Below are 20,544 nucleotides of genomic sequence, written 5' to 3'. Positions count from 1 at the left end.
AGGTAGGCTATAGGGAACATGATTTAATTAACTCGAAGTCATGGCTTTGTACAAGCACTGAGTATGTTCCTGATCGGGTTAGACAGCGTGTACGAGAGCAATGCAGAGGTACGTGGAGCAATTCCCATAACAATCAGGGCACATTCAGATGTTGTTCCACATAAAGTGATATAGAAAAGGAGCAGTGCAAACCTCGATCTCCAGAGTCCAGACTGAGCTGCATGTACACCAAATATGTTCCCATTCTCTGCACGGCTCTTATATCTTTATTTCTCCTCCCCTTTTCACAACTCCCGCCACCGGGCTTGAGCTGAATAAGGTCGGGGAAGAAAAGAGGTGCTCCCCGTTTGAAACCTGGTCACCAATACCAACATGGAAGGCTGCATGCAGCTGTTCAAAGACCTTGTTCTAGTCACAGTTCATCGATCTCAATATACAATATCGTGTGATATGCCCTAGTACTATATGATGTTATGTCCATAACAGATACGTATGAACAGGGCACCGATCATGGTCTCTGCCTAAATTCCGGATAACGAAGATCACATGCGCATTGTCTTATCGTCTGGGAAGAGATGATTTGAAAATTATGACTAGATTGTCTTGATATTTGAAGAGCCTTTCAAATATTTAAGTCCATCTTCGAATAGAATCGCCAAGGCACTCCGTTGGCTTGGCAGTCACGCTGACAAACGCTGTTTATATCTTAAGTCTAGCAGGACACTAAAGCAGGGCTATGCATCGACCCTGACTGCATGTGCTCGTCTCGGGGCAGCACATGACGGTCCATGGATACGAGTATGATATCTTCTCCCTTCATACGACTCGACGATAGACAAGAAAGCGGCAACAGAGCTAAGAAGGTAAATTTCATACCTGCTTGTTTCAGGTTGAGAGATCAATTGAGTTAACGGTCCGAATTCGGTTGCAGCTGACAGTCAGCCGTAGATTGGAAGGATGCGCGGGTCGCATGCTTGGGAGCTGTTGATTGATCGACTTCGGTTGGGTGGAGGGGTGGAGCAGGGATTGATTAGTTTGTTCCTGGCGGATTGGCTAGGTTCTTTTTTAGTTGTGTGGTAATCTCTTGCCACGTTTCAGGATCGACCTCATTTGGGGGCTAAATTCGTGTCCTATGGGTATCTGGTGATCTGACCAGTATCCGCAGACCAAATTGATGTAATCGAATGCTGGATCTTAGGCCATTGAAATTCAGATCGAGATCTTCAAAGCTTCCTTGGATGGATCTGTTGTAGACCCACTGTAGCCCGGACCCAGCTATAGCTTACATAGCTTCAAGATCTAGTTAGCTAGCTACCTACCTGAAACGGGTGCATGGAACACGTCCGACCTTGGAATAACCTTAGAAGGATTCTTTACTTGGATACTCTGGATAAGAAGTGATCATATTGGCATTTTGAACATACGGATCCCATTCTTATCTGGAAACACAATGGGAACTGCCAGGTAGCAGCAAACCACGAAGAAAAACCCACGACCGAGCTATTGCGCCATATCAAAAACAATCAAATTGGGGTGCGAAACAACGCCTGGCAATCACCATTGGCGATTCTAAGCCATGTAGGTGGAGGAGTCAACACCACCCTCGGGGTACTCACTATTGAAAGGTTAGCGGTGCGGTGAAAAGTGACATGGGGAAGGTACATACGGAAGAGCAACCTCGAAGCGCTTCTCAATATCCTTGAGAACCTTCTCGTCATCCTCGTTGCTGACGAAGGAGATGGACAGACCCTTGGTACCGAAACGACCGGCACGACCGACACGGTGCAGGTAGGAGTCAGCGTCAGCGGGAAGGTCGTAGTTGATGGCGAGGTTAATACGCTCGATATCGATGCCACGGCCGAAGACATCAGTAGCAACGCAGATACGCTTGTTGAATTCCTTGAATTCCTTGTAGCGTTTGATACTGCAACAGATTCATTAGTTATGTCCATGCCTCCATGAAAACCATGACTTACCGCTCCTCCTGGCTGACACCGGAGTGGACAGCGATACTGGGGAAGTTGCACTCGCGCAGAAGCTTGTCCAACTCGTTGGCTCGGAGAGTGCTCTTGACGAAGATGATAACCTGGTTGAACTCCAGGTTGTCCAAAAGTTCGTTCAACTTGCGGTTCTTTTCCTGTTCGCTGAGCTTGATGTAGTACTGCTGCAGACCGTGCAGGGTAAGCTTGGTGTCATCGTCAACGTAGACCTCAAGTGGGTTGCGCATGAACTTCTTGCAAATGGGGCGGACTTCCTGAGACAGGGTAGCACTGAACATCATAACCTGCTTGTCGGCCGGGGTGGCGCGGAAGATCTCCTGCACATCACGGCGCATGTCTTTGTAGGAAATGATTAGATGAGGATTCTTTTCTCCCGAACTACTGTTTACATACCAATCTGGTCAAGCATCTTGTCACACTCATCAAGAACAAAGGCCTTGACGTTGCGCAGGGACAGCTTCTTGTCACGAACCAGGGCGTTCAGGCGACCGGGGGTGGCGACAACAATGTTGGGGTGGGTATCCTTGTTGGCAAGAATCTCAACATCCTTCTGGAGGGGGGTACCACCGAAGAAGACAGCAGTCTTGACATCAGGCAAGTACTTGGAGAAGCGGGCGTATTCGTTCTTGATCTGGTAGGCGAGCTCACGGGTGTGGCACATGACAAGAATGGAGCACTCGCCGGGAACGGGCTCCAGCTGGTGAAGAGTGGTGAGAACGAAGACCGCGGTCTTACCGAGACCGGATTTGGCCTGGCAGAGAACATCGACGTTCAGGATCGCAGTCGGGATACAGACTTGCTGGACTGTAGGGAGGCGGAGCGGTGGTTAGACTTGGGTTCGACTCAGATGAAGAAACAAAAAAAAAGTTCAGGTCGCAAAGTCCGTCCATCCCTCGAAATGAATACCAGGGGAAAAGATTGTATATATTCCACCTCATTCGATGCTCGCAAGACCGACAATCACAGTCATCCTCACAACAAGCGGAGACTTCAACCCGGACAAAGTCTTGCAGACGGCATGAGGGACGTCTATCGTCGAAGTACCAGCAATCCAGATCGTATTCCTATCCACCATGGACGATTCAAATCGCCTCACGAAGACAGAAAAAAAACTTCAGGTGGAAGTAAATGACGATCGTAGATATATGCCAGGTGACCCTGCAGCGCAGGGTTTGAGTAACCAATTTGAGATGAGACATTTTCGTCCTTTGCTCTGGCCAAATATCCTCATGCCGTCTGAAAACTCAAAAAAGACACAGCACCCGTTCTGATCGGTGGAAATTTCGCGGAGATGGACGGACGTTGCAGCTTGCAATATAATTGGAGGAAGGCATGTGGGATAAACGAGTTAGACTAACCCTCCGAAGGATGTTCGAAACCGCAATCGGTGATGGCACGCAAGAGCTCGTTCTTGAGCAGGAAGTCGCGGAAACCAGTCGAGTGAATTCCAACGTAGCTACCCTTCTTGTCGGGGCGGCCAGAGACGGTCAAATCACCCTTCTTGTCGTCGTCGCCATTAGTGTCAGCGGGGGCCGCAGTGGTGGCCGGCGCGGTCGTGGTCTGAAGCTCCTCGTCGGAGTAATCGATCAAATCCTCTTCGTGCGACATTTTGGCGGATGGGGTGAGATGGAAAAGCTAGTAGGCGTGGGGATTGGTTGAGGCGCGAGCTTTCTGTTAAGCTCAAAGGATGGGAAGGACAAAGAAGGGGTGAACAAGTGAGAGATGATGAAAGTGAAAAGAAGAAAGAATTCGACAGATCACCCTGGGGTTGAAAGGGGGAGGGGGATGGGGTCGACGTCGAGTGATTGGGAAGAATGGGGGGAGAGATGCGGCTGCGAGGGATAAGAGTCAGCCATTGGAAGTGAATTCAAGTCACATGACCGCGGGTGCCGTTTCAGGACTAGTGCCGATACCCTGATTTTGGTCTCGACGGCCAAATACATTCAATTGTATCCACGAACCAGTCGCGACCAAGATTTGGATGAGATGGCGAAACTCAAGACTCCCAAAGAGCCTAAAAACTCCAAGAGTCATTTAAAAGCTCGTATGGAGTACTTACATCGAGTTTCACTGTTTCTTCAAGATAGTTCGACAGCACAAAACATTTCCACCGACAACGATACCAACTTGGAAGCCAAATCCACTGGCAATGAAACAGAACTCTCCACGGATGATTTGAATCAGCCACAAGCAAAGCACCTACTCAATCTTTCGAGGGTCTGTATTTCTCAGATGCGTGGTGTCTCCTTGAAAACACAGACGCGCCTCCCGATACCTGTGAAGAGATCATTTTGCAAGCGGTGTGACACCCTTTTGATTCCTGGGGTGAGCTGCCTACATGAGACTCAAAATCCTAGTAGGGGCGGGAAGAAGGCTTGGGCTGAGGTGCGGGTGGTTCGATGCTTCACCTGCGGGGCGGAAAAGCGATTTCCTCTGACGGACAAGCGCAGCCAGAAGCTTGTGACCCGTCAGAAAGAAAAGCAAACACGGCCTACTGTATCATGAATAAATTCGATGGGAGGCATAATTCCAAGGCTCTAATCAATGCTTTATTGATAAGCTTGCACCCACTATGCAGGCCAACCTGGTGTAACTTGAGATGATCAATCCAGCAAGACATGCCGTGACAACCGCCAAATTTATGCGACCTCGGCCTATTGAGACCAATGCACTGTGTTGGTCCCTCAGTCGATGCCTATCAGCACCTGCACAGTCGATCACATGAGACTCCCTTGCATGATTCTATCACGGGAAAGGAATTTGAGATCTACAACACGCTTACTCTCGGCATTGAGGTTGATCGACAGCCGAATCTGCGGGATGTCATGGCACAGAGCCTAACTTGCCGTTCAGGACCTCCAATTGAATCGGGCATTGCCCGAGAGCTACAGTCGTGATTTACGCGAACAAATTAAAGCGAAATCGCGATCATCTTGGTTTGGGCAATTGCCCAGGCAAAGCATCGAAGCGGAACCAATACGAACATGCAGAGAGGGGGAATCGAAAGCACAGGATCAATAGCAGAATACATGAAATGACAGCAAATATAAACGAGATGTTCATTTGCGCCAATCGAATCAAAAAAGCCATTAGAAATGTTCCATCGTGACAAGGTCATCAAAATTGGGGAAAGAATGCGGAGAGATCGTGGAAATAAAACAGTAGTAGAATAAACAGAAAAATCCATGCGCCATCCATATACTGCAAATATCAGTCAAGTCGCAGGCTCGGTTCAGGAGTCACTGGGACCGAAAGTGCCGTGAGGCATGCAGTTCTTTCAATCGTCTGTCGATTATTCAATACCGAAAACAATAGAGCAAAGTAAACAGGCATTGCCTGCATAAGCCAAGGGTCCGCGAGGACAAAGGTCGTATATAATATGTTTTGGGATTGTCTGTTTTGGGAGAAGTTCAAGGGACTCGGGATCGGAAGATGTAGGAAGGATGTCGGCAATGCGTTTTTCGCATCCCATTGGAGAGAAGAGGAGATTTCAAATGTCAAGGTGTGTTGGACGCTATCGTGGATTCCAACGACGAGGGACTGCGAGAGCACCAGACTTGAGGATAAAGTGGGAGGTCTTGAAAAAGGTGGGGGGTTATATATCAGCGGCGGCGACGGGACTGGTCCATGCGACGATCTATGCCCTCGATTCGACCACGAAAGGATTTCACAATATCTCGAATGTGAGCGATCTTAGCCAGCTCGTTCTCCAAATCATCCGCGGACGCCATCATCGAACGAGTACGGGCCATCTCCGCTTCGACGTCGTGGATTGTTTTCAATACGCCGCTGCGGCTACGTTTAACGGAGTCTGTAATTTGTTGCGAGAGCTTCACCACGAATTAGAATAAAGATAAACTAAAATTTGAACAAGGAGAGTTGATATCCCCTCAAGGCTATGTTATCAAAACACTCACGTAGTCGATCTGGCCGCTGATGCGGCGCTCCAAGGAGCCCAGCTGGTGCGACAGCGCGTGGAGACTATCGGGGTCCAGCAGTAAGCGGCCCTGGCTGCTGGCAGCACTGGTTGCGCGCGAACTGGAGTTACTGACTCTCCCCGCACCGCGACCTCTGGAGGCGCCATTGCCGGCATGGCTGTTCTGGAGGGCAATTTGCTGCTGCTGTCGGAGAATCTGGATCTCGGAGGAGGTGAGGCCAAGCGAGGTATCGGGGATCGAGGCTGAGACGGACATTTGGTCCCGGCAGAGACATGCTCCGACGGCGACGGACAGTCTACGAAGCGCCGATCAAACTCGAGGTGAGACCGAGCGGACCGCAGGTCATGGTGGATTCAGGAAAAGGATGCGCAGTCTGCAGGGCGACTCTCGGGGAGCTTCTCATGGGGAGAACGGGAGGCGGAGAAGAAGAGGTGTGGGAGCCGCTTGAATTCGGCGGCAACTGCAGCGCGCGGCTGGAAAATCTCTCAAGGTTCCGTTACACCAAAACAGGAGCACTAAATAGAATGAAGTGAGGGGGAAGGGTAGAAGAGGTGTGAGTGGAGTATTATATATGTATTGCGGTGTGGTGTCCACGGGTTGATATTTCTTTACTTATTTAGAGATATATATTTCAAATGATGGTGGGAGCACAGGCTTTTTTCCCGGGAAAATATGATACCTCGGACGGGATCCAGAAGAAAAGAGAAGGAGGGGAAAAAGGTTCTTTTTAAATTTTATGATCATTGATTGGGCAACGTTTTGGGATGTAATTGGGTCTTCACTATTCAGGGCTGAATCAGTTCAAGGGGTATAGGGTCGAAGAAAGAAGATAATCAATTTGGACCTACAAAGCCAGGATTTTTTGGAATTTCAAGGATCATGAATTTCGATGGACTGATTCTTGTTTCGCGTGATACATACATCAAAGTCCCTATATAGACTAACCTACTAACTAGGCACCGTTGGCTGCAGCTGCACCGCTGATCGGGGAGAAGACGGGGAGTCAAATCTGGAGGAATTCCTATAACTAGGTATCTGTGAGTATAATGACAAGAAGATTCAAGACCCGAGACTACTTAATTTAGAACTTCGAAGTGAAGTATATATTATATCGATATCGCTAATCTACTTGACAGGATCCATCCCGAACCATGGAAAGCTCCCCGCCCACTCCGCCTTAGCTTCCAAAATCGCTTTTTCACCCAACGTCACCTTTTTATGCCTTAATCTTCACACCCCTGAAACCCGACTTGCCAACCCAATCCAATCAGAGATCGTCATCCTACGCTGCCTAATTTGTGAGGCTGAATCCAACTTTGCCCAAAAGGCGGTGATCACACTCCATTGGCGCATACGCTACCAACGAGGCTTGCAGCTACCTCAGACGCGAGCCCCATTCCCCCACGCAGGAAACATAGCGCATCCCGCCCCAGCCTGTGAGCTTCGCCCATTCATTGCTCCAATCCCCAAGGGCGTCCTGCAAACGGTCTCGACCCGACAGCCCGACTTGACGCGACTGTGACGAGCTTGTGGTTGCGCTGACGCTTTGATCACGTTTTGCTGCAGCTTAAGCCCATTTATCGGTCATTGGGTTTATTCTCGATCTCTCGTGCCATACAAGCCCCGGAATTCTGTGTCCTCGTCAGAATCTGGATTGCTGCCCGTGAGGCTCTGGGTCTCAGCTGACGACACTTTTCACCTCTGATTGGTTTCTACTGCCGACGAGAGAAGCATTGGGACCTAGAACCCCCTTGGGCTGTCAAAGTCTCGCCTTCGTGATACGCTTACGACGAACCAATACCAAATACCTATAAGAAGATTGCAGTATGGCCAAGGACAAGGAGCGATCCGTAAATCCGGCGGCGGCGCACAGGAAACAAGAAAAGCAGAAGAGCCTAAAGAAAGGAAAAGCTGAGGCGCTAGCGCGACGCAATGAGAAACTTGCGCGCCGCAACCCTGACCGTATCCAACGACAGATCGGCGAATTGAAATCCGTCGAGGAAACAGGAGGAACATTAAGACCGCGGGATAAGGAGGTGCTTGAGGCACTCGAGAAGGATTTGCGGGCGGTACTGAAGGCCCGTGAAGCACTAGGCGATAAGGCCCCGAAATTTCACCCTGGGCGTGGGGATTATGGGCATGATGGCGGAGACGCAGTGCTTGGGAAGCGGAGGCGAGATGAATTTGCCCCGCCTGCAGATAGTGACAGCAGCGAGACGGATGAGGATGTGCGTCGGATACCTATGCCCCGCGATACACCGCCACCAATTCCACGACAGCCGCGGAAACGGGGCGAGGGAGATAGGGAACCGGAACGGCGTGGGCCTCATGCACTTCCATCTAGGCCACCTGGTCCCGAGGCAAAGAAGGTCTATGAAGCAAAGCCTGAGATTCGGGACTTGCGGAAAGAAGCTGTTAATAAGTTCATTCCTGCTGCGGTGCGGATGAAGCAAGAGTCAATTAGGGGACATGGAAAATTGCTTGAGCCAGAGGAGATGGATAAACTTGAGAAAGCTGGTTATTCAGCAGGAACTCAGCAACCTGCTAAGACTGATGAGCAAATATCACTGGAAGAGGAAGAAAGGCGGTTCAAGAACGAACTGAAGACTGTTCAGATCGAGGAAGTTGAGGATGAAGATGCGTAGACATCGTGACCTCGTCAGAGTTGAATGCAACACAAATGATTCCAACGGCCATAAATACCATACGATGTACAATAGATGAACAATCCAATTCAAAGTGGATATTCAAAATGTCCAAGTTCAGACTGCCTATGCATTAGAGCTTCCACAGATGCATACTAATATGGCAGTGAAGATAAGGAACCTCGAGGACCAGAGATTGACATGCAATATATACACAGAACCGAATCAACATCATTAACAGCATCGACCACGCCTCGTTCCGATATGAAAACTCCCAATAAGCCCCGGAACCAATACCAATTAAATGCAAATGCAAAAGAATTTAGAAACGAAGAAAGCTTGAAAGCTTGAAAGAATCGAGTCAGCATTGTACGACCGATGCAACCAAATAAATGTACAAAGAAACTCCTCTCCTGGGAAATTAGGGAACGGGCATCAAATCATAACAAAGGAAAAATAAAAGTCGAGTCAGGATGCTCAAAGCACAGCCCACGTAACTAAGACGAAAGGCAGACAAAAAGATGTCACAGATCAATCAAAACTCCTCTTGCATGGACGGAGCAAGTTCCCAGATATAAAGCCAACCTGGCTTGGAAATCAAACACCGGAAGAAAACGAGGAGCAAAAAAGCAAAAGCAAAAGCAAAAGCAAAAGCAAAAAGAAAAATAAAGAGGTATGCGCAAGAAACGAAGATGAATGTATCGAAGCCGATGGACGATAGGCAAAGTATTGGGACTGGGGCGGTCTTTCGAATCGAAGGGAATTTCATAACCAACGCCGCTAAACCGAAGCCGCTCCAAATGGATGCGAGAAAAGAATCAAAAATGCGAGATATCGATGAAGATGCATGAGGGAAGAAGAAATTTACCGCAGGTTGCGGATCATCTTCTTTCCACGTGCCAGGAAGGGACTGGGCATCTCGTCGCGTTCGGGGTCCCATGTTGCAGGGGGATCACGCGCAGAACACTGCAAGCTTGATGTGATAGTAGGGGCACGCGAGTCGCTAGCACATCGCTTCATTTCGTCCATAGGACGACCACCTGCGCGGGCCTGGGCGAGTTCGACTAGAGTACGACCACCCATGTTACGCTGCATTACGGCCTTGAACATCTCCTCGCCACCAGTAGGCTTGGTAGGGCTTGACTTTGTGCTGTTCTTGCGGGTCGGAGATGCGTCTGCGGCAAGGTTGGCGGACGAGGGGATCTTGGAAAGACGACGGTGGGGAGACTTGGATCGAGACCGACTGTCGCTCATGCTGCGAGCTTCGGACTGTGAGGAGGTGGGTCCACCTGACATTTGGGGAAGACGAGAACCATTGGACGGGAATAGAGGGGGTTGAGTGCTGAGTTTTTGCATGAGAGCGGCGGTGTTTTGGCGGAGGAGAGGTCGTGGAGCTGCCTTGAATGGATCCGGCTTCACCTTGGGACGAGTAGGGGATGGTAGATCGGGGGTATCGTCTTCGTCATCGGAGTAGGCTAATGTAGGTTCCCACTTGGCCTTGTTACGCTCGGCTTCAGCGAAGATATTACGGCCAGGGCCCGTACCGGAGGTACGACGAGGAGATAAGGAGAGGGATGCGATCGAGATGGGGGAGGGCTCGGCCATTTGCACATCCTGGGGGGAGTCGACAACGGTCTTCGAGCGGCAGAAGGGAGTGCGAGCTTCCTTCTTAGGCTTCTTCCGACCATTGGAGGTGGGTGACTCGGGCATCACCGGAATGATATCGGTGGTAGGAGCGTCATTTTCATCCGTGCTGTTACCAGACGAGCGAGATCCTCGGCCGCTATTCCGAGATGACGAAGACGAGCTCGAGCCTTGTGTGCTTGTACGAAAGATGTCCCGATTGTTGCTGTTTCGCTTGCTCTTCTCCTTTTCCAACTCCACTGCGACTCGACTTTGAACCTCGGACTCAAACCGCTTGCGAAGTTGGCTCAGTTCTATCTGAACCTGTTTATCAATCTCCAATCGTGCCCTCACTTCCCACTCGCGACGAAGTGTGCTTTCCATCTCAGCCTTGATCTGTTGCTTCTCCTTTTCCATCTTGGATATGTTCTGCTCCATCTCGCGGACCTTTTGAACGGCGACATCTTCACGTCTGCGCAAGGTGCGGCCAAGATCTACAACCTCCTTCTCCTTTCGCATGAGACGAATGATGGGAAGGTTGATGAGCGCGGCGGTGTCCGGGCGGTGGTCCGGATTAACGCGCAAGCAGCTTGCAATGACGCTCTTCAACTCGGGAGAGTAATAATCGGGGAGAGGGGCGAATTTTCCTTCGCGGATTTTTTGAACCAGTTGGATATGGGTGCGGGCATTGAAGGGGGGCTCCTTTGCGCATAGTTCATACATGATACATCCGACCGCCCAGATATCGGACCGAAGTGTGTACTTCTCCGCCGCACAGATCTCGGGGGACATATAGAAAGGCGTGCCAACATACGTGGATGCAAAATCATGCGACTGCATTTGCTTCGACAATCCAAAGTCACCAAGCTTTACGGTGTTATCGCTGCCAAGGAAGATGTTTTCGGGTTTGAGGTCACGATGCAGGATGGTGACTTGTCCTTGCTTGCCCTTCAGACCAGACGGTTTGGGGGGAGCACCAAGAATGTTTGATCCAACCTCGGCAGGGTCGGAGCCATAGTGACAACGGAAAAGAGCCGTGACCAGTTGGGACAGGATTCGCCAAACGAAATCCTCCTCCGCGTACTTGTTGGCCTTCTTGAGATTTTTGATCACCATGCTCAAGTCTCCACCACCGCAGTATTCCATGTAAAGGTAAAGATCCTGGCTAGCTTTCAAGTGTTCGCGATGGTAGTAGGCAACGATGTTGGCGTGTCGGAGGGAGCTTAGGATGTTGAATTCGGCCGTCAGCTGTTCGCGCTCTTTCGCGGACATTTTGATGTAGTTGATCTCTTTCCGGCATAGGATCTAGAAAGGTTAGGGTTGTCATGTACCAACATGCAAAGGCCACTTACGAATCCATCCGATTTCCGCTTGACCTTGCGAATGATACCGAAGGAGCCGCAACCTAAATGAAGCATCAATATCAAGCCCATGCAGAGTGAAGTACAGTATAGAGGGCATGAAAGGACCTACCAATCTTCTCCAAGATCTCATACTTATCCGCCTCAGCCAAAGCAATCGCCATGGCTATAGATTGCGAGACAATGTGCAGGGAATAGAAACAGGATCAGGAAACAGAAAGATTGCTCAAGAAGAATGCACGCTGAGCATAGACGATGAGATATTCAGGTGTCCCTGTTTGGTTAGTAAAATGAATTGAGGATGAGGGAAAAGTCAACTGCGATATGGGGTTTAGAGGTCCGGAGATTCATTGATGTTTGGGTGATCCGCGTTGCTCAGCAACGAACAAACTATGACACGCTTGGCCCACTCTGGTAAGCGGTCAACGTAACGTTTCCTTAGCCCTGACGCTAAGTAGGGATAACATCATCGGTCGTCAAGGTCAACATGCGAAGCCAACTTTACCCTTCTGTGAGGGATGATCGCCCTTGAAGTTCCATTTTGGTCCTAATCTTAAAGTTATTTTTGATTTATTTTCTCGGTCGCAACATACTGAACAACTTAACCATGCCCCACGTGATATCCCTTATCGATAAGCTCGGACTTCGGTCCCGCATTTCTCCCACTTCGAGTTCCAAGCTTCATCTATCTACCTAGAATATGGCGGAAATAGAGGATCGGACCGTGCTGCGAAAAGACCAGCTTGAGATTAGCTTGGTCAATGAAAAACTCCTGATCAAACAAGGCACTATCAAAGATGACAACCCGCTAGACCTGAGTGAGCCCTTCCGGCAACTCTGCCGTGCTTGCCGCCAAGGCGATTTGAAAGTTTGTCAGGAGAAGATCACTGAGGGAGTCAATGTTAATGCCCGTGACGCGTACGATTATACTCCTTTGATTCTGGTGAGTTTGGGCATGCCTAAAGTATATAGTTTACTTGAACGTGCACTAAAACAATCGGGATCAGGCGAGTCTATGCGGGCACTATGAAGTGGCGCAATTGCTGCTTGAATCGGGTGCACTCTGCGAGCGAGATACTTTCCAAGGCGAGAGGTATATGAGTTCCAGGCCCTAAAGAGTGATCTTGGCTGACACGTGTACGTGACCAGATGTCTGTATAATGCCCTCAATGACCGTATACGAAACCTCCTACTTGAATACGACTATTCCAAATCAACCGATCCGCTGCAACCTCTTGCTGCTCATATATCTTCCCTCCTCACGCGACCGACCCCAGTGACCACAGACATCGTCGTGACAGCTTCCGATGAATCGTTCCACCTACACAAGTTTATCTTGGCTGCTCGGTCTCCATACTTCCACGGAAAGCTCGCAGCCGCTCCGGAAACCACAAGCTGGAAGCTCCCAAGCAACATTTCTCCCGACGCTTTCACTGCCGCCATCCGATACCTATACTTGGGAGAGCCTCCTCGCGAGCTTAGGAGTGGACCTGGTACTGGCTTCACCGAGTCAGAGGTATTTGGGGCGATCGATAAGATCTCCAAGCATCTGGAAATTCAAAGTCTGATGGACAGTATTTTGGACAGTGGAGATAGAAGAATGGCCAGACAGCGAAGGACTATAGAACTTGCGAAGGGCCGAGATCAACTGGAAGATTGGTTCCGCGCCAACGTTCTCGGCAACAAGATGGTCATTGAGACATCTCAATCCAGTGAGATCAAGTGGGATCGGAAAAACCCAATCTTTGCAGATGTTCTGCTGCAAGCAGATGAGCTTCCCGATGAAGTTGAAGAGGGCCAATATCCGAAGTCAACATTGTTCCCATGTCACCGCGCAATGCTCCTCCGTTCCGAGTTCTTCCAAGCCATGTTCTCCTCCGCGTTCCGCGAAGCCCAGGTCACAGACCATTTGCATATTATTGACGTCGACTGCGCACCGGATGTGCTGGAAATCATACTCACGTTCCTATATACCGAGCGTGCTGATTTCCCCTTAGAAGTAGCAGTTGACGTTCTCTTTGCGGCCGACATGCTTTTCATTGAAAAATTGAAGACAAAAGCCGCCGTTGTAATTAGTACATTGGGCAGTGGTGACATGTCTCAAGCCGAAGCTGCGAAAACTCGGGGCAAGGATGATGATATTGACATCTATGCTATCATGCGCGCTGCCTGGTTGACTCGTGTCCAGCGCCTTGAGGAGTTCGCTGGCCGATTCCTTGCATATCGATTGGAATCCCACATCGACACACCCGAGTTTGCGGAACTGATCGTGGAGTCAGCATCGCGTATTAAGGCACGTCAGGAAACCGATTCGATTGAACTGCTGGATGATATTCGGTTCTATCTCAACGAGCGGTTCCGGTTGAGATTTAACGATGCCGGCCTTGACGAGATGATGGATGAGCAGCCGAAACCTGATGGTGATGCAGAGCAATCGGAGATTGATAAGATTGCAAACGGCGTTGAAGTACTCGACATGTCAAAAACCAACGGCCGCAGTGAGGAAGAAAGCAAGCAGACCCCCGAAAATATTCGCGAGATTCGCACCCTAGACGGAGTTATGGTTGAAGACGAATTCGACGAAGATGCGATGAACTATGAGATCTTGATGGAGAAGCTAGATGCTCTTCTAGAGAGACTGAATCTCGACGCTTAAACAGCAGGCTGTTTCTACATGATCTCAGCCATATACATGTGCATGAAACTAACATCAATAGAGAGAGAGGAAATTGGACATATTTATATATCTATCTCTACTACCTACATGTACCACTGCATGACTTGGGTTGCGCAGTAAATGTGGACACAACCGCGTTCGAAACACCAGCCCCTTGGCTTTAAATTTTCTTCCAATTTCTTTCCAGTTCACTACTTCTCATATTGGAGAGCCCATTGATAGAGCTCTTCAACTGTTTAACTAATCCGGTAGGAAAGAAGGTAGGGGACGGAGAAGGGGATTGAGTAGGCAAATGGTAAAGGGAGTATACATAGTAGAAACATAAGTTGTTCTAGGCGCTGTAGAAAGTCTCTGGTCATGCAAATGTTTGTACATATATATATATATATACGGAAAACTCAGATCTAGAAATACATATCAGTAGGGTGCGAAAACCCACGGATACCAAATCCAAGACGCTGGCTTTGTTCAACAGCGCCTCGCAATGGCCCTTGAGCCCTAATAACCCCACAGCCTGTGCAATCAAGGTCCCCAGGGACATGAGTATAGCAGCGAGATCTTCCTTGCTCTATAGCAAGGACATGGGCAATGATAGCTTGGTTGACGAAAATGTGACGGTTGTGAAGCGTTGGACTTAACATCCCGAGATATTGGGTTAGGTAGTGTGCCCAATCACTATTGATGTTCAACGAGAGCTTCGATTGGCCGAGAAGCTCCTCTCAAATACATGGCCCGGGGCCTATCAGGGAATTGTGATTGAAGACAGGCTTGCGTCAAAGCCAAACTTCTTCATCACTGGCCGTCCTGAGATCTTTCTTTGTCACTGCCCTCTGCACTTCTTTGTTTCTTTTCTTGGATTCTGGTGTCCAAATCTCGGATTTGAGTTTCAATCATTCCTCTCCGGGCTGTCAGGTTCGCGCGCATGCCTTGGAGAGCTGCCATTTGCTCATCGAAGGTCGCCTCTTGCCGTTTTTTGGTGTTCTATGGTACCGAAGTAAGCCGAAAATTAGCGACAATCCCTGAAGACTAGAATATATCGTAAAAGACCTCGAAATCTCATAGACTTTGCTTGGTTAAGGGTGAAAGAATGGCTACTGACCTCGGCAATCTCCTCATTTGTTTTTAAGCCAGCCCCGTACAACGTGCCTGCAATGGTCACGGAAGTCACGGCAGCTGCTAAGACCGCCCGACGCACATTCTGAGGCGACGGCATCTTCGAGAAAGTAAGTTTCGATGTGACATCAAAGAAACCGTGACAAAGAAATGTCCGGGGTTCCCTGACCGCCTACCCGGATAAGACCCATTATTGAGAGTATCAAAGACGCGTCGCGTTTCTCGTTTCTTCTTATCAAGGTTTCCCTTTCCACTTTGATGGGATTAACCCCCCATCTACGTGAACGCCGCAATGACGTCCCGCAGTTCGATTTCCCGTCGTCGAACTCATAGTGAGAGTACTGACGAATCCAACCCTTCACAGCCCGCCAGCAGTAAACGCCCTCGCCTGAGCCCCACACAGGAGGCCGAATCCTCCAGCGAGGAGGCAAGTGACGATGGCAATACCCCGAATGGTTCCAGCGAAGATGATGCGGCTGACGCAGACGATACCTCGATGCCACCAAACCCCCCGGAACCTCTAAAAGCTCAACCTGGATTTAGCCCCAATGGCTACAAACCTGGCGCAATCGTACGCATCAAAGTGACAAACTTTGTCACTTACACCTCTGCGGAGTTCTTCCCTGGCCCAAAGCTCAACATGGTGATTGGACCCAATGGAACTGGCAAGAGCACTTTGGTTTGCGCCATATGTCTTGGACTTGGATGGGGGCCTGAGGTACGGCATGAACATACGCTATTCCTATACCTTTACTGATTTTCTTCGCTATATAGCATCTTGGACGTGCCAAAGATCTTGGTGAATTCGTCAAGCATGGCTGTCGAGAAGCAACGATCGAGATTGAACTAGAAAAACACCCGAACGCCACCCGCAACCCTGTGATCAGTCGCAATATCAAGCGAGACGGAAATAAAAGTTCATTCACCTTGAACGGGCAGACTGTTTCCAAGTTGCAGGTGCTGAAGGTCGCACAGAATTTCGCCATTCAAGTTGACAACCTTTGCCAGTTCCTGCCTCAAGACAAGGTTGCCGAATTTGCTGCTCTCACTCCCATTGCACTACTTCATTCCACTCAGAGAGCAGCCGCTGGACAGGATATGATCGATCGACATGAGGCCCTCAAGAAACTCCGTTCTTCTCAGAAGGAGGTTGAATTGAGCAACAAAGGTGACAAGGAAGCACTCGCAAATTTGGAGCACCGGCAGGAGGCGCAAAGAGCGGATGTGGAGAGAATGCGACAGAGAGCCGAAATCCAACAGAAGATCGACAATCTGGAATTCGTTCGTCCCTTTGTCGAATACAAGGACTGGCATCGGGACTTCGATGAATTGAAGAAGAAGAAGACTCAAATTGAGGACGAGTACGCGCAACTCCAGGAGGACCTTAAACCTGCTTTGCAAGTTGTGAATTCCAAAGCTGAATACTTGGCCAAGATCGGTCATGTGAAAGAGATGCGTCAAAAGCAGGTCCACCAATTATCCACCTTGGCCCAGACAAGCGACAAGAAGATCCAAGAGCTCAGCAACTCAATGAAGGATCTTGATACCAAAATTGATGGCGAAAGGAAATCCGGCCAAAAACTCAAGGAAGAAGCCGGTGTAGTGACGCAAAATATGAACAAATTGAAACGCCAACAAGCTGAAGAGGTGGTAGAGTTCAATCCTGAGTATTACAATCAGAAACTGGTAAGTGACGTAGTTTTTCTGCGGAAGAACAATCACTAATTCTCCTGATAGCACGACAAAAGGCTTGAGAAACGCGAAATTGAAACAAAAGCCGGTGAAATTAATACCGCCAAACTCCCCTTGGCCCAAAAAGCTGCCCGGTTGGAGAGACAGATCAATGCAGAAAAACAAAAGCTGGAAAAGTTGAGCTCGCAGCAGGGCCGACAAGAAGGAAAACTGGAGAGAGCTTCCAGAGACACATTGAAAGCCTACCAATGGGTTGTCAAGAACCAAGACCAATTCGAGCAAGAGGTGTTTGGGCCTCCTCTGCTAACTTGTTCAGTCACCGATCCCAAGTATGCCGACGCCGTCGAGTCTTTTCTCAGCAGAACCGACCTTACTGCATTCACGACGCAAAGCAGAAATGACTTTCGTACGCTACAAAGAGCGTTATGTGGAAGTCTGAAACTGTCAGATATCAGTATCAAGACTATTACACAGCCGCTCGAATCTATGAGGCCTGCGCTTTCGGGCGACGATCTCCAACGGCTCGGGTTTGATGGGCATGCAAGGGACTTTTTACAGGGCCCTGACCCCGTCATTGCCATGCTTTGCGCCGAGAACAACTTACATAGGACGCCTGTCTCCTTAAAAGACATTACAGATGAAGCCTACGCCGAGCTTGAGCGTGGAAACATTTCCACATGGATATCTGGGAGGCACACCTATCAGGTCACAAAGCGTCGGGAGTACGGTCCTGGAGCTACATCAACTCGAGTGCGCGTCATGAGACCTGCCCAAGCCTGGACATCGCAGCCTGTGGATTTGACTGCCAAACAAGAGTGCTTGAATAAGATTGGGCAGTGGACAGGTGAAAAAGAAGTGGTTGACAGAGAGATGGAGGAACAGAGGGGTGATATGCAAAGGCTCGCCAAGGAAAGCCGACGGGTCAAGAAAGAAACGGTATGTACATTCTTTTTTATTTCCCAGAACCTAACTTCCATATTAATACATGCCTACAGGAGGATATCGAGGCTGAGAAGGCTGAGAAGCAGTCTGCGTACACCCATTACCGTGCAATTCCTGATAGATTGGGTGCGTCTTTCTCTTTAACTACTCTTTCGTCTGAATCTATGCACTAACTATTACCAGTCGCCCTTGAGGCCAAACACGAACAACTTATGGAGCTCTTCGAAAAGGTGCGAGAGCATGTTACTGAGATGCGTAACCAGCAAGATCAGATTGCCATTAAGAAGGCCGAGGCCACCATTGAATATGCCGTAAGTCTTACCTTGTAGGCATTCAGCACCCATGCTAATACATTGCAGGTCGCCGTTGAGAAGCTCAGCGAAGCTTGTGCAGAGCTCGTTAAAGTTCAAGTTCGACATCTGGAGGCAGAGTCTGACCTCGAGGCTATCAAGGGTCGGCACAGTGACCTCGGCAAGATGTTAGAAGAAAAGCGCAGAGCGAGGAGTGAAATTACGCAAGCAGTCAGGGAGGCAGTGAATGAGGGCAAGAGATTGAGGCAGAATGCGAGGCGCACCTCCGAAGAAATGAAAGACAGAGAAGGGGGCCAGGAGGTCCTGGACATGATAGCTCCAACCGACTACAACGTGGATCAGTTCAATGCCGACCTAGATTCCGCCAAGGCGCACCTGGAGTTGACTCAGGGTGGCAGTGCGAACATGATCAAGGAATTTGAAGAGCGTGAACGACAGATCGCGAAGCTGCGCGACAAACTTGCTGGTTTCCAGACCAGGCTAGATCAAATCCAGGCGGGGATCGATGAGGTTCGTGGACAATGGGAGCCTAGGTTGGATGCTCTCATCAGCAAAATCAGCGATGCCTTTTCCGACTCTTTCCAGCGCATTGGCTGTGCTGGACAGGTCTGTCTGGACAAGGTGGTAGCTGAGAATGCGAACGGCGAGCCTGGCGGTGCCGAGTTTGACCAGTGGTCCATTCAAATCTGGGTTAAGTTCCGTGAGAACGAGGACTTGTCCCTCTTGGATTCCCATCGTCAATCCGGTGGTGAGCGCGCCGTGAGCACCATTTTCTATCTCATGGCGCTTCAATCGCTATCGGCCTCACCCTTCCGTGTCGTTGACGAGATCAACCAGGGTATGGACCCAAGAAATGAGCGCATGGTTCATGGCCGGTTGGTGGACATTGCCTGTGCGTCGACCGAGGAGGAGATCGACGAGGACGGCAATCTGGTTGGCGGTGGCGGAGGTGGCCAGTACTTCTTGATTACGCCCAAACTTCTCAGTGGACTATCCTACAAGCCTGGCATGAGAGTTCTATGCATCTACAGTGGCCAACATATGCCCGAAGGCGAAGCCATCAATTTCGGCCAGGCGATCCGCAACATGAAGGCGATTGTCGCCCGGGGTGGACGGACCGCAGCCAACCACCAGCCCCTTGCAAGTGGAAACCAAGTCGATGTCTCCGCCTGAGGGGTTTTCCGCTTTGATCTTCTCTTTGATCTTCGCTTTGATCTTCGCAGCACAGCATAATGACCTAAGATACCTTTTTGCCTTTTTGTTTCCTGTTTTTCTTTCTTGAATCATGCTTCGAAGTAAGGATCACTGGTGGAGTACATACATGAAGCGGGGTTGCGAGCACGATTGGAGTTCCACTTTCCCATAGGTAGCAGTAGCATCGAATCTGATATCTTGCATAAGGACATATTAACGAGTAACCACGACCATGACCTGCCCAAGTGGGTAACGTCCGTACCCACACTAATTGATATAGCGCCATGCATGATCGGACATGCCGTCTGCGTCCGAGTGTATTCGTGGACCAGCCCCATCCCATCCCAGCCCCAACCCCTGCCCCTCGGCAGTTGACGGTAGCGCGAACCGAGATTGGGAGCTATAAACCAGATAGTCGGGGAGGAGTGGACCACGAGGCTGCAGGTCAGATGTTACATTAAGTGGGTTGTGTTCATTGTCGATCAGGCCGGAATCTTGACTAGGTACGGACGGCTTCCGATAGAAAGTTCCAAGACCAAAGGATTCATATCCATGGACAAGCGGAATAAAACAGTACCAGCACCGCTACAGTACTTAGTACATGAGTCGTCTACTCTGCTGTAGGTTGATCGCTCTCCCTTACCTCTTTCACGAAAGCCAGACCAGTGTCATGCAGATCAACCGGGCGTTTCCGCCGCAGATCACCGGCTCCATCTCGGAGGATTTGCTTGCTAATGGTTGGGCGACGTTGGGCATCCCCTCGCTACGGCCAACTCTAAATCCGCTTTTGGCTTTGTCCTTTCCCCCTCACCGGTCACTCCCCGCCGACTTTTGACTGGGCATCTGCACCATCCGCATATGTGTGTACCATACAAGGCTGATCGACACTGCGCCTCATCTGCGGTGATGGAGGGCCGGAGGGTGATTGGTTGGATATTCCACGATCGATCATAGCGTATAGGAGAATCAGAACCAGCCAGCCCTGAGATACAATGCAGCAGCAACAGAAACAAACTTGAATATGCACGGTACACGTTGCATACAGGAA

At 49.7% G+C, this 20,544-nt stretch overlaps 8 protein-coding genes across 8 annotated transcripts; 4 read left to right on the top strand and 4 right to left on the bottom strand.

The window, feature by feature from the left end:
* Nucleotides 1–1,569: 1,569 nt before the first annotated feature.
* N7520_002916 (ATP-dependent RNA helicase SUB2) lies at nt 1,570–3,608 on the bottom strand (the record flags this gene model as incomplete). Its single annotated transcript, XM_057136851.1, has 5 exons — nt 1,570–1,615; nt 1,667–1,924; nt 1,977–2,337; nt 2,394–2,804; nt 3,359–3,608. 5 exons carry the CDS (start codon nt 3,606–3,608, stop codon nt 1,570–1,572), a joined length of 1,326 nt encoding a protein of 441 aa, XP_056999537.1.
* Nucleotides 3,609–4,666: 1,058 nt separating this feature from the next.
* Nucleotides 4,667–4,897, top strand: N7520_002915 (uncharacterized protein; the record flags this gene model as incomplete). Its single annotated transcript, XM_057136850.1, has 1 exon — nt 4,667–4,897. One exon carries the CDS (start codon nt 4,667–4,669, stop codon nt 4,895–4,897), a length of 231 nt encoding a protein of 76 aa, XP_056999536.1.
* A 705-nt stretch (nt 4,898–5,602) lies between these two features.
* Nucleotides 5,603–6,193, bottom strand: N7520_002914 (uncharacterized protein; the record flags this gene model as incomplete). The annotated part of the gene is made up of 2 exons (XM_057136849.1): nt 5,603–5,830; nt 5,918–6,193. 2 exons carry the CDS (start codon nt 6,191–6,193, stop codon nt 5,603–5,605), a joined length of 504 nt encoding a protein of 167 aa, XP_056999535.1.
* Nucleotides 6,194–7,764: 1,571 nt separating this feature from the next.
* Nucleotides 7,765–8,583, top strand: N7520_002913 (WW domain binding protein 11; the record flags this gene model as incomplete). The annotated part of the gene is made up of 1 exon (XM_057136848.1): nt 7,765–8,583. The coding sequence occupies one exon, from the start codon at nt 7,765–7,767 to the stop codon at nt 8,581–8,583; it is 819 nt and encodes a 272-aa protein (XP_056999534.1).
* An 864-nt stretch (nt 8,584–9,447) lies between these two features.
* On the bottom strand, nt 9,448–11,731 carry nimA (serine/threonine protein kinase nimA; the record flags this gene model as incomplete). Its single annotated transcript, XM_057136847.1, has 3 exons — nt 9,448–11,511; nt 11,559–11,611; nt 11,680–11,731. 3 exons carry the CDS (start codon nt 11,729–11,731, stop codon nt 9,448–9,450), a joined length of 2,169 nt encoding a protein of 722 aa, XP_056999533.1.
* Nucleotides 11,732–12,267: 536 nt separating this feature from the next.
* N7520_002911 (ankyrin repeat and BTB/POZ domain protein) lies at nt 12,268–14,223 on the top strand (the record flags this gene model as incomplete). The annotated part of the gene is made up of 3 exons (XM_057136846.1): nt 12,268–12,510; nt 12,575–12,660; nt 12,717–14,223. 3 exons carry the CDS (start codon nt 12,268–12,270, stop codon nt 14,221–14,223), a joined length of 1,836 nt encoding a protein of 611 aa, XP_056999532.1.
* Nucleotides 14,224–15,036: 813 nt separating this feature from the next.
* N7520_002910 (uncharacterized protein) lies at nt 15,037–15,457 on the bottom strand (the record flags this gene model as incomplete). Its single annotated transcript, XM_057136845.1, has 2 exons — nt 15,037–15,225; nt 15,344–15,457. 2 exons carry the CDS (start codon nt 15,455–15,457, stop codon nt 15,037–15,039), a joined length of 303 nt encoding a protein of 100 aa, XP_056999531.1.
* A 192-nt stretch (nt 15,458–15,649) lies between these two features.
* Nucleotides 15,650–19,475, top strand: N7520_002909 (DNA repair ATPase SMC5; the record flags this gene model as incomplete). The annotated part of the gene is made up of 6 exons (XM_057136844.1): nt 15,650–16,075; nt 16,132–17,043; nt 17,095–17,985; nt 18,045–18,117; nt 18,175–18,302; nt 18,351–19,475. 6 exons carry the CDS (start codon nt 15,650–15,652, stop codon nt 19,473–19,475), a joined length of 3,555 nt encoding a protein of 1,184 aa, XP_056999530.1.
* Nucleotides 19,476–20,544: the final 1,069 nt, after the last annotated feature.

Source organism: Penicillium odoratum (genome assembly GCF_028828045.1).
Source record: "Penicillium odoratum strain IBT 22623 chromosome Unknown utg000002l_segment0_segment0, whole genome shotgun sequence".
NCBI lineage: Eukaryota > Fungi > Ascomycota > Eurotiomycetes > Eurotiales > Aspergillaceae > Penicillium > Penicillium odoratum.
This window is presented reverse-complemented; position numbering and strand designations above follow the sequence as displayed.